This window comes from Hippopotamus amphibius, chromosome 8 (genome assembly GCF_030028045.1).
Source record: "Hippopotamus amphibius kiboko isolate mHipAmp2 chromosome 8, mHipAmp2.hap2, whole genome shotgun sequence".
NCBI classification, from domain to species: domain Eukaryota; kingdom Metazoa; phylum Chordata; class Mammalia; order Artiodactyla; family Hippopotamidae; genus Hippopotamus; species Hippopotamus amphibius.
In genome coordinates, this window is record NC_080193.1 from 48977951 (window position 1) to 48990235 (window position 12285).

The 12285-nt window shown below is 34.5% G+C and overlaps 1 protein-coding gene across 1 annotated transcript in view; it reads right to left on the reverse strand.

Annotated features, from left to right (window-relative positions):
- DPP10 (dipeptidyl peptidase like 10) overlaps positions 1-12285 on the reverse strand; it is a 630338-nt gene that overhangs the window by 479350 nt on the left and 138703 nt on the right. Inside the window, exon 2 of the mRNA XM_057745327.1 lies at positions 11102-11216. Coding sequence (XP_057601310.1) covers positions 11102-11216 — 115 coding nt within the window. The remainder of the gene's footprint in view (positions 1-11101; positions 11217-12285) is intronic.

Genomic DNA, 12285 nt, shown 5'->3' on the forward strand with positions numbered 1-12285 from the left:
TTGAGACAAATGAAAATGAAAATACAACACACCAGAACTGATAGGATTCAGTGAAGGCATTCCTCAAAGAGATAAACACCTCCATTAAAATAGAAAGATCTCAAAACCAACAACTAATTTTGCATGTAAAGAAGTAGAAAAACAAGAGCAAATTAACTGAAATCTAGTAGAAAAAAGTAATAAATATTAGAGTGATGAAAAATGAAATTAGAGAATAGAAAACCAATAGAAAGAATCAATAAAATTAAAAGTTTTTTTCTTTAAAAAGATCAACACAATTGACAAAACTTTACTTAGACTGACTAAGGTAAAAAAGAAAGAATATGCAAATAATGTCAGTTATGAAAGTGGGAACATTACTCAAATTTTATAGAAATTAAAAGGATCATGAGAGAATACTTTGAACAACTGTATGCTAACAAATTAGATAACTAAGATAAAATGGACACATTTCTAGAAACACCCAAAGTACCAAACCAACCCAAGAAGAAATATAAAAAATCTGAATAGACCAATTACTAGTAAGAAGATTGAATCCATAACCAAAAACCTCTCAACAATGAAATATCCAGCAACAGATGATATTATTTGTAAGCTCTACAAAACATTTAAAGAAGAATTAGCTCCAATTCTTCTCAAACTCTTCCAAAAGCTGGAAGAGGAAGGAATACTCCATAACTCATTCTATAAGTTTAGAAATATTCTGTTCCCAATCCAAAGAGAATATATGAAAAAAAAAAAAAAAAGTTAACATTCCTTAAGAATATAGATACAAAAACCCTCAATGAAATACTGGTAGCAAATGGCAGAATGATTTTTTAACTGGCCAACCAAATTCTTCAGCATATCAAGAGGATTATGAACTATTAACAAAGAGGATTATTTGTTATTATTATTCCAGGAATGTAAGGGTGACTTGACACACAGTAAAAGCAACCAAAGTAATATAACACATTGATAGAAAAAAAGAGGAAAAACACATGATCATCTTAACTGAGGATAAAATGCATTTGACAAAATTCATCATTTTTTCTTTATAAAAATGTTTTAAAAACTAGGAATAGAAGAGAACTTTCTCAACATGAAATAAGTTCTTTATGAAAAACCCAGAGCTAAGGCAGTAGAGTCAGTGATGAAATACTGAAAGCTTTCCCCATGACCGAGAACAAGACAATGATGTCCGCTTTCACCTTTGCTATACAAAATTATACTGAAAATTCTAACCAGAATTCTAGCCAGGAGATAAAAATAAATAAAAGACAGCCAATTTGGAAATGAAGACATAAAATTATCACTATTTACACATGACATTGTCTTCTATGCTTAGAAAACCAAAGAATCTGCAACAATCTTCTACAGCTAATAAGTAAATTTAGAATAAAGGGTTTTGAGTGTTGATCAACACTCAGAAATCAGTTGCATTTCTATACACCAGCAATAAGCAATCAAAAAAATATTGAGGAATCCATTCTATCTACAATCACATTCAAAAGAATGAAATACTTAGGAATAAATTTAACCAAAGAGGTAAAGAATTTACATTCAAAACTATAAAATGGTGCTGAGGGAAATTAATGATATAAATAAATGGAAAGACAACTAGTGTTTAATGAATGAAAGAATCTGAAAGAATATTTCTAAGATGGCACCCAAAGTGATCCACAGGTTCCATGCAATCGATATCAAAATCCTAGATGCCTTTTTTTTTTTTTTTTTTTTTTTTGCAGAAATGGAAAAGACAATCCTCAAATTCATATGGAACTGTAAAGGCCCTGCATAGGAAAATATACAAAACTGAAAAAGAAAACAAAGTGGGAGTATTCACATTTTCTAATTTCAAAACTACAAAACTACAGTAATAAAAATACTGGTGTGATACTGACATAAGGTTACACACAGACTAGTGGATTAAAATTGCAAGTCAAATAAGCCAATATTATCTATGATGGACAATAATCAATAAAAGTGGGAAAAAACACTCAAGGGGTAAAGAACAGTCTCTTTAACAAATGTTTCTAGGTGAAATGTATGCAAAAAATGAAGTTGGACTCCTGACCTTATACCGCATACAAAAATTAACTTAAAATCAATCAATGCCCTAATTTTATGAGCTAAAACCATAAAACTCTTTAAAACAAATACAGATAAATCTTCAGGCCTCTGGATTTAGCAATGGATTTTAAGATATGATACCAAAAGCATAGGTAACAAAAGAAAAAAGATAAACCAGACTTCATAAAAATTGAGAAGTTTTTTGCATCAAAGGACACTGTCAAAAAAAGTGAAGACAACCTACAGAAGAAAATATCTGTAAATTATATATCTAGCAAGAGATTAATATCCAGAATACAGAACTACAACTCAACAACGAATCAAATAACCCAATCAAAACATGTACGAAAGACTTGAATAGTCAGTTCTTCAAAGAAGATACAGAAATGGCCAATAAGCATATGAGAAGATGCTCAACATCACTAATCCTTTGGGAAATGCAAATTAAAACCAAATGAGGTGTCACTTCAGACCTCTTGGATGACTATCATAAAATAAATGGAAAATAAGTGTTGGTGAGGATGTGGAGAAACTAGAACACATGTATATTGCTGTTGGAAATGTAAGATGGTTTGCTATGGGAAATAGTCTGGTAGTTTCTCAAAAAGTTAAACATGAATTACCATATAACCCCCAATTCCATTCCTGGGTATATACCCGTCAAAAAATTGAAAACAAGAACTCAAAAAAAATGCATGTACACACATGTTCATAGCAGCATTATTCCCAATAGCTAAAAGGTGAAAACATTCTAAATTTCCATCAGTGGATGCACGGATGAACAAACAGTGGATACATACATACAATGGACTACTATTTGGCCATAAGAGGAAATGAAGTGCTGATATCTGACAGTGTGAATGAACTTCTAAAACATTAAGTGAAAGAAAAACTAAAAAAGTCACATATTGTTTGATCCCATTTATATGAAATATTCAGAATAGGTAAACCGATAGAGACAGAGCTAGACTGGTGATTGTCAGGAGCTGGGGCAAGGGGAAAATGGGAAGTAACTTCTTAATGGGCACAGGGTTTCCTTTTGGAGTGATAACATGTTTTGGAACTAGATAAGAGTCAGTGGTTATACACACTGTGAATCTACTAAATGCCACTGAACTGCACACTTCAAAGTGGATAATTTTATGGTATATGGCATATACATATATGATATAACCCATATAAAATAGTAAATTCATCAGCTTTGTTTCCCTAATATTGTACAATTACTGATGCTGCCCCAGAAAAAGCAAGGTAGGCTGTGAGTCTAGGATCAGACATCTTCTACACCCAATGCAAAATCAAATTATTACGCACAGATTTAAGGCACAATTTTCCATTTAAGTAAGGATGTTTCCCAAGTTTAGTTTCACTGATTCCGGTTTTTCTAGAGAGTTTTCTCAGTTGGAACTTACATTCAATTGAACAATCTTAGACCAGGAGAAAGAGTGAAAAAATAAGCCAAAGCCATCAACAAACACTGAAATTGTTCCAGCTAAATTTTCTTTTCCCAGAGCAAAGGTAGAAAGTGGGATATTATTTAGTTTAAAACACTGTTTAACTTAAGAGTAATCTATTTTTACAGATATTGTATCTTCTCATCCTAATAAACGAACTCTGGAATGAGGTGGCTTCAGTTATACTTCAAAGGCAAGGAACTGGATGCTAAAATCCCTGACAAATAATTGCATATTAAAATATCCTCTTTCACAAATACAGGTGGGAAAAGTATGTTAATTTTTTTCCAGGAGGAGGCACAATTGGATGTAATGCCCCCTTTTAAGGAAACTGCTTCTCAAGGACCAGGCTATCTTGATCCCCCATTTTTCCCCAGGCTATCATATTCCTAAAGTAAATATTTTTTTAGGAGAAGGAAAACAAAAAATATGACGAAATAAAGTTGTACAGCGTCATGTAAATGATTTTATACAACACGGTTTAGGAAAGAAAAGGTTCACATATTTTATCGTGAGTATTTGAGGTTTCAGGAAAAAAATATAGCTGAAAGAGAATTTACGTGTATACTTTGCAATCGCCTACTTCTGTCACTTCCTCCCTATCTACCCCTTGGCTACCCCAGATTAATTTCTTCTTTGCTTTACATTCCCTTTCAGAAATATACAGAATTAATTCACTCCTTAAAAAAAAAAAATAAGGCTTTTAGAATAAAGCAGACTTCATTTTTCTCTCTCTCTCTTTTTTTTCTCAAATGTTTCTTGCCCATACTTTCTATAGGTACAATATAGATCTTAACTTTTATTTCAGAGGTTAAGAAAAGTGCTAGAGCCAAAAGGGCCTGGGATAGGGACCCAGTTTCCCCATGTTCTAATTGTGTGGCAGGCAATTTACTGTAACTTGTAAGACTTAGCCAAATAATGTATAATATGAATAAATTAATAGTATCTATTTTATGTTAGTGGAGTGAGGATAAATAAAGTAGTACATTCAAAGCACTTAGTATAATACCTGGCATGTAACAAGCAGATAATAAATAAATGTTACTTATTAAAATAGATTCTCTTCTGACTCTTGTAACAATGAACACATTATAATGTAAACTAAATCCATTATTTAGCTGATTGGACTATACAAAAAGATAAAAATAAGGAAATCAAATCTGACTTAAAAATAGACATGCAACTATAAAGCAAAGAGAAAAAATATAACTATTCTGACTTTATTGGTGCCAGAGAAAATTATTTTTCATTTAACATAAGAGATAAATCTATTAGAAAAGCAACCACAATCCATGTTATCTGGGAAAAACTGTTAGAATCTGTCATTGTTTTCTCTTTGGCAGCCTGATTATGCCTGGGTAATACCATATTCAAATGTGTTCATCTGTGCTGTTCTTGGAAAAACAAGCAAGAGACAATTTAGCTTATGCCTATCAATACAACATATCTCCCTTTTTAATTCAACAAAATAAAATAAACAAGTTGCGTCGTGGTTGATGTTGATGTTTACAAGTGAATAATGCAAATCTCAAAATCTGTAAAACATTATTTCCCCCTCATAAAAGCATAATGGGATACTTTAATCGTTGCTTTGACATTTTAAAACACAGGTCAGATGCTTAAATGACACCTTTTAAATTACCGCTGCCAAGAGATTGCTAGCAACATAATATAACATGACATTTTAACTAACTATAACCAGGAGCTATTATTTTCTCAGAACATAATAGTAACCAGAATAAATTCACTTTGAGTTTTTGCATAAGAAGAACAAATCGGCTGTCACCAGTCCAACAAAGTACTTAATTTTATCAACTTTTTCCTGGAAAATCATCTTTTTGTAAATAGGGACAGATTAATCTTTTTAAAACCCCATTCAATGGGTCAAACCATTCTTTATTAAAAATCTGGTGTCTAAAACAATAGGAAAAGAGAATTCTTTGCCTCATAGTCATATTTGCAGGCACATATCAAGGTGAGGACATGAACTCAAGTCAGTCTGACATCAAGGTCAATTTAATCACTCTATCTGTTGTACATTCTCCACAAATTAGGTGCCTAAGTCATCCAAATTCCGCTGGCCTTAGATGTATTATCTAGAAAACCATTCCACTTTCTTTAAATTGATGTGTTATGAGGAATAAATGAGATGATTTTTCACTCCCTTTGGAAAATATATGTAAGTTGGTATTTCTGCAGAGAAAGGCACACATCCTTAAAAGTTAACTTCCAGTTTTCATTTTGTTTATTTTTGGGGATAGGATTGCATAAATTTCTCGGGTTCCCTCCACTTCCTTGGTTCTGATTTTTGGCTCAAATAAACTATTTGAGCCTAATTTCATGGATCAGATCCTCACCTGACATTAAAGATTTACCCAACCATCAACATCACAGTGGCAATCTCAACCTGTATAAATTGTAAATTATTTTCCAAAATGGAATCTGAATCTAGAGTGAAAATCTTACTATTAGAGATATCTCTCAAAGAGGAAATAAAGACATTTATATAGTGGAACTGGACAGTCCCTATAAAATTATTGTTTAACTGAGATCAAGCAGAGTTCTCATATCTTATACCTGAACGCCTGGCTTCTTTTATACTCTGATCAACCCAAGATGCTCACCTAGATTAGGTACTAAAGGAATAAAAAATTGCTTAAAAACAAGAGCTTGAGCTAATGATGAACACACAATTTCAGTGCCTTACAATGTTGTCTTTAGTCAGCCATGAGAATAAATTAACCTGATGACCCTGTTTTGACACTGACTGATTGCAGACATTAATCAAAGGGCAACAGACCACTGCTGCTGAAGAACTGATGGAATATACACTGTCCATAGGTGGTTATTTCAATATGGAGGCCAGACTGAAGAGCTTGATGAATATCCTGTACAAAATACATTCTAACTCATAAAATAGGCTTCTGTACTTTCAAAACAGGACAAAATAATAACTGTATCCTGTGTGAAATGTTTCCTATGTTCACTGTCATTCTGCATATTAAATATAAATGTGAGACTGCAGAGTAAATGAATAGCTGCCTAAGACTGGGTTCCAGAACTTGAAGCATGAAACTACACCCATATATTTGTAGAGTATAATTATTGATCTTGTTGTTACCTCTTCTGAAAATAATTGTGGGTACCCTTTTTTCTTTAAATGAATTCAATACAAACAAAAAATATGTAGGCTTGGTCAATACATCCAAATAAGTCTGCACCTTAATCAGAAAAGTAAAATGGAATGAAATTTTTTTCTTTCAGAAATAGTTACTTATTAAAGAAATACTTGAATGGTTAACCCACTCTTCAAAAATAATTAGGACTTCTTTTCACAAGGCAGGGAAGTTGCTGACAATCTTGGAAATTAAGACACCTGTGTCAAATTACTTCTGTAATAAAATTTGCAATCAAACCAAAATTACAATGAACATGTGTTTCTCTGGTTATAAGCTTGCATTTCTTAGCACTTACCTGCAAAATGTGATGCTATTTTGAGCAAAACAGTTTCGAAATCATTTCTTAGACTAGATAACTCTTTGTATGCTTTCTCCCCCAACTACGCCCCCAAAAAAAAATTAAATATATTTTTGGGTAGAAAGAGTTTACTGAGACAGCTCACAAGAGTTAGTCTGTTGCTATATTTGCTACCAAACAAGCCACTATTATTGCTGTTGTTGTTTCATTAGATCATAGATATTAGAGCTGTAATGAACTTCAAGAAATCACTTTTGATTCTGGCAAAACAAAGATGCCCTTTTCTTCAGCAAAACACTCGAGGTCAAAGAAAGTAAGTGATTTGCCCAAGGTCATATAGCCATAAAAGGCATATGGCTTTCTGACCCCCACCCTTATTGGAAGGATTGTTCTAGAGGCAGCTTTTTGTCCTAAAAGGTCAAAAATCTTGCTGGATAATTTCAGAATCAGAAGTTTCCTCTCCTGTCATGGATTCCCCTTACTCGTTAAAAGTTTCCAACTGTCTGACTGGATTTACCTAGAAAGCTGGGCTTTGGGGACATATTTGTAAACAATGGGAAGATTAGCGGGGAGGTGTTGTATACTATTCCCTCAGTTGGAGGTTTTCCTCGTGGGTCTATTCTAGTACTGCTATGCATCGGAAGAGGAAGGCTCTGTGTAATCAGAGCACTAGAGTCTGACCACAGACACAAACAGGCACACATGTGCTAAATCAAAAGTCCACACTAATGGTCTTGATGCGCATTCTAGCCCTCAGAACCAGAGGTTAAACAAACGCAGGTTTTTATTTTGTTTTGCTATTTTTTGTTTGTTTGTTTGTTTTTTCCTGTCTAATGAGGGAGGCAAGACTAGATAACTTCTAAGGGTACTTCTATACTTAGGACTCAGGCCACAAACTGTAAGTCTTTTGACCTTATATTTCACTCTGCTGTTTGGTTTGAGCCCACCATGGAGACCATGTGGCCAGGCTATTTCTTTGTTCACAACTCAAGCAAATTCTTAAACCACCATCATTGTATGTATCCACTTCATCAATTTATATTCTCTTCCAACCCCTGATGACAGTGAGTTTACAGAGAGTGTAGAACCCAGGTTGTTTGTTTTCTATAACAATACTTCTTCCACTACACCACACTGACTTTCATTTTTCATTTCAAAACATCCCTGCCAAAAATAACAGTGATATCCAATGACATTTGAGCATGTGGTATGTAAAATAACCTTAGCAAATTTTAATTCTAAATAATAATTGCCACTTCCATTTGTGTGCTTAATCTCATATAAAATTAACTCTTTGGGTTGGGGATGTGTGGTTGTGAGCTTGTGTAGCTGGGGAAAAAGGAGACTGGAAGTGATAGATTTAAAGCAGGAGATAGTGAGGCCAACTAGACGGTACCTAGACAGTTGTAAGAACTCCATAATTAGCTACTGATGTATGAATACATGAATGAACAGACCACTGAAAGACTGCTTCTCATTAAATATTTAGTATTTTCCACCTGCCATAACTTAAAATTGAAATCACAGAAGATCTATATTCCTGAAAGACTTTATACTTTTTCTTAGAAATCTCCCTCATGTAACACAGTGTTTGGCATTGCATTTGGTGGTCATTAAGTACCTAATAATAAAAATGACGAGGAATGACAGCAGCAGTTTTACACACTATACTAAACACTTCAATTTTATTATCTCATCCCTCATAGTAACAGGAGATAGGCTGGGACCTAGGACCTGGGATCCTTTGCTGCAGTGCTTGCACCTGGAAAAATGTCTTCTCAAGCAGCAAAATACAAAGAAAGTATAAGGGACTAAAAATAACTATGCGAGTGCCCCGTTGGGGCAAATTATGGACAACAAGACACAAAAAGACCTAAAAATCCCAACTCCCACTTCTGAAGAGTTGGAAGCAAAAGCAGGGCACTGTGCATGGCCCCTGCACACAACACTACCAAAACGATGGGCAAACCACCCAAGCCATTGACCCCTGCACCCGCCCCTACCCTTACTCCATAGAAGATACCAGCTCACCTCCCCTTGGGATACGAGCAAGGGAATCAGTTACTTGTTTTTGCTCCCCAATACTACAGCAGGGGCCCCAGTAAAGCCTTGCCAGAATTTCTTGTCTGGCCTTCTATCAATTTCTATCGATTAAGGAAGCCAAGAACCCTGGTTGGTAATAACACTGCTAAGTGGCCACTATGAGTTGCATCCATAATACAGATAAGTGAAGTTACAGACAAGGTTAAATTATTAATCAACTTCACAAAACTATTGTGAAGTTTAGTTATAGTTGTATTAGAGCCAGAACTCAAACCAAAGTGTGTCTTGCTTAAACCTTTGCTTTAATAACTAAGTGCATGACAACATTAATGCAATTATCTTTGTGTTTTTATTACTGGGGCAACTTGGAAAGGGCAGCTAGAGGAGGTTTAATGTAGTGAGTGACCAACTCTATAAGGTCTTTGATATACCAGACTTCCAAAGACACCAAAGTATCACTATGGCCTCTGAGAGTTAAAAAGAAAACGTGAGAAAGTGAATCACTGGGAAAAGGGTATTAGAATCAGGTGGAAGAAAGTTCAAGAGAAACACATAGGCATTTTATGATACTAATTTCTGCCATCTGGTTGGTAGCCACCAATAGAAGCGGTGAAGCCATGCCATTCATTTTTTAATAATTATGTCAAAATTCCTATGTTTAAGTGAAACACTAAACTGAACATAAGCTCATCTTCCTTTAACTAAGATTCTTGGCAATCGGAAGCAACTCACAGCCATCACATTGCTCAATTACACTATCCTGCAGATGCACAAATGAGGCTGTAAAGAGACAGTTCCTGAAGAGAATGATGAATAAGCCAGCTCTTATCAGGGAATTTTTTTTTCTTTCTTTCTTTTTTTCTAATTCTCCTTTCCTCCCCTTTCCTCTCTCCTAACTCCCTTAATTTCTTTCTTAATCTCCTCATATGTTAAACAACAACTATAGTACTCACTATATTTTTGGAAATCTATACATTTCAAAGCCAATGTTTTTACAAAGATGGTGTATTTCACAAACTACCATATTGGAACACCTGATACTACAATTTGTATAATTAGCCAGCATAATTAGTTGACTAAATGACTCTGTGAAAGAGAGCTTTTGTTAATCCGATATTGTACATGAGGAAATAAATCCAACATGTTTATGGGGCTTGTAAATAACAAAACTGGAGCAGGAACTTAGTTATAATTACATAGCCTTTAACAATAGGCTATAACTGCATATTATCAGTTGATTTTTGGACTAGTTCAATCCTATCATATAAATGACTTTTTTTATAACTCTGAGCCACATACAGTGACCAGTCTTTGAGCAAGCTAGTTGGGTGGGCTGTAGCAGCATGATAAATTTTTTTGTTCCTGGAAGGTAGTTTGGGAGTTTAAAATGTGAGTAGCCTTCCTCTGACTTCCATATTAGCACCTATCAAAGAGTTGTGAGTACTGAAATAAACCCCAGAGAAGAACCGAACCTAATGATAATTTATGTAGTAGTGTTCAATTATTAACATAAAGACCATAATTTAAAGAGTAGCACAAGAGCGATTTGGAGAGGGTCTTTTGACAGAGACAACCTGGGAATGTAAAAACTACAGATAAAGAAGAGAGGAAGTAGAGGAGTCTTATTTAGAAGCCTAGCGCATTTTCTTTTGATCTAATCCTCTTTGTCTGTCAAATCCTCCCTTATCACTGTCAATATATTTTGGGATATGTTCTCCATATGGAAACTTCCAGACTCCACTGCTTCATCTCCACCCACAATAAAAGTCCAATGTGCCCCGCGTTTATTAAATTGACAAACATAACAAGTCTCTAAGTAGCACTGGAGATCAAAGATCTCCTTGACATTCTCAATATATATATATATTTTACATTTCAGCTTCCCCAAAATATGTTGCATGATATTTAAACCACAACATGACTATGCCATTTGCAAAATGTCTGGTTATGCATTTTTTTATTCCAACCAATGCTAATGTGTCCTAAGACACCACATATGACTACCCTCTTAAGGCATCTGAATGTGAAATTATCATCCACAATACCATCATAAGAGAGTAATAAAGACAGATTACCTGGGGTTAAGAGGATGACTGACATAGTGATGAGTGAGCATACAACTAAAATCACCAGCAGGGCAATAGCAATTCCCTTCCAGTTTCTCTGTGGAGGGCTGTTACTTCCCAGCTCCTACCGAGATAGAAAAAAAAAAAAAAAGTTCCATAATTATACATGCTCCAAGAGAAATGTATCATAAAGGAATGATTCAGTGCATGGAAGAATCACAGTTTGAAAGCTGATTAGAATCCTTTTCCTCTTTGGTAGCTCATTTAATTATTCAAAAGTGCATACATTATAAATGGCTATCTTTTTACAGGGGTGGGGGAACTCTTACATCCCCAAGAGATAAACCAACAAAGCTTTGCCTGCTGTCCAAAACGTAGATGGCGCTACAATATATTGAATATAAACACTAGGATGATAGCCAAATACTCTGCAAAATAATTATGGAAATAGAGTGTGCCCATTTACATTTTTTCTTGCTACAATGGAACCTACAATAAAGATTTAAATATTAACATTTCTAAAGCACTATAGACTACTTTTCTAACTGGTAAGGGGAAAAAGATTAGAGGTGGGAAAATCACTCAAAATGCCCCTCACTGCAGAGCAGTGCACATTTATCAAACCAAAAGGTCCTTTTTAAACAGTTCCCCCACCACTCATAAAAATCAACAGGATGTAGTAACTAAATTAAGCGAGTGCTTCTGTATCAATGGTTTACAACATCCTCTCCCTGGACAGCATGCATGATATTGGCAAGGAGGTATGATTGATGGGGAAGGATAAACTTGAGCATCTCTTACAATACAAATAGTAAAGCCTTTAATTTTTCAGATGATCTGTGTTCTATTCTGTTGACTAGAAATATATGAGCATCATTCACCAAAGTAAAGCACAGACTACACTGGTTTGAAATAAATGCCAGATTTTCTTTGCGATAAAGTTTATAAAACACTAAACTTCTTATTTCTTTCTTCCTATCTCAATTCCTAACCTCTTTTCCTCCATTCCCAATAAAGCCTTCTTTATTCAGAAATAGTCAAATGATCTGAGGACAAATGAAACAAAACATAAAGGTTTCCAGTTCACTGTGTGTGCACAAGTCACTCAAGAAGCCATAGTCCTCCTTTAAACACAGGTAAGTAAAATAGCAAACATTTGGTAAACTATGAATGGCTTATTGTGACTCATAGTT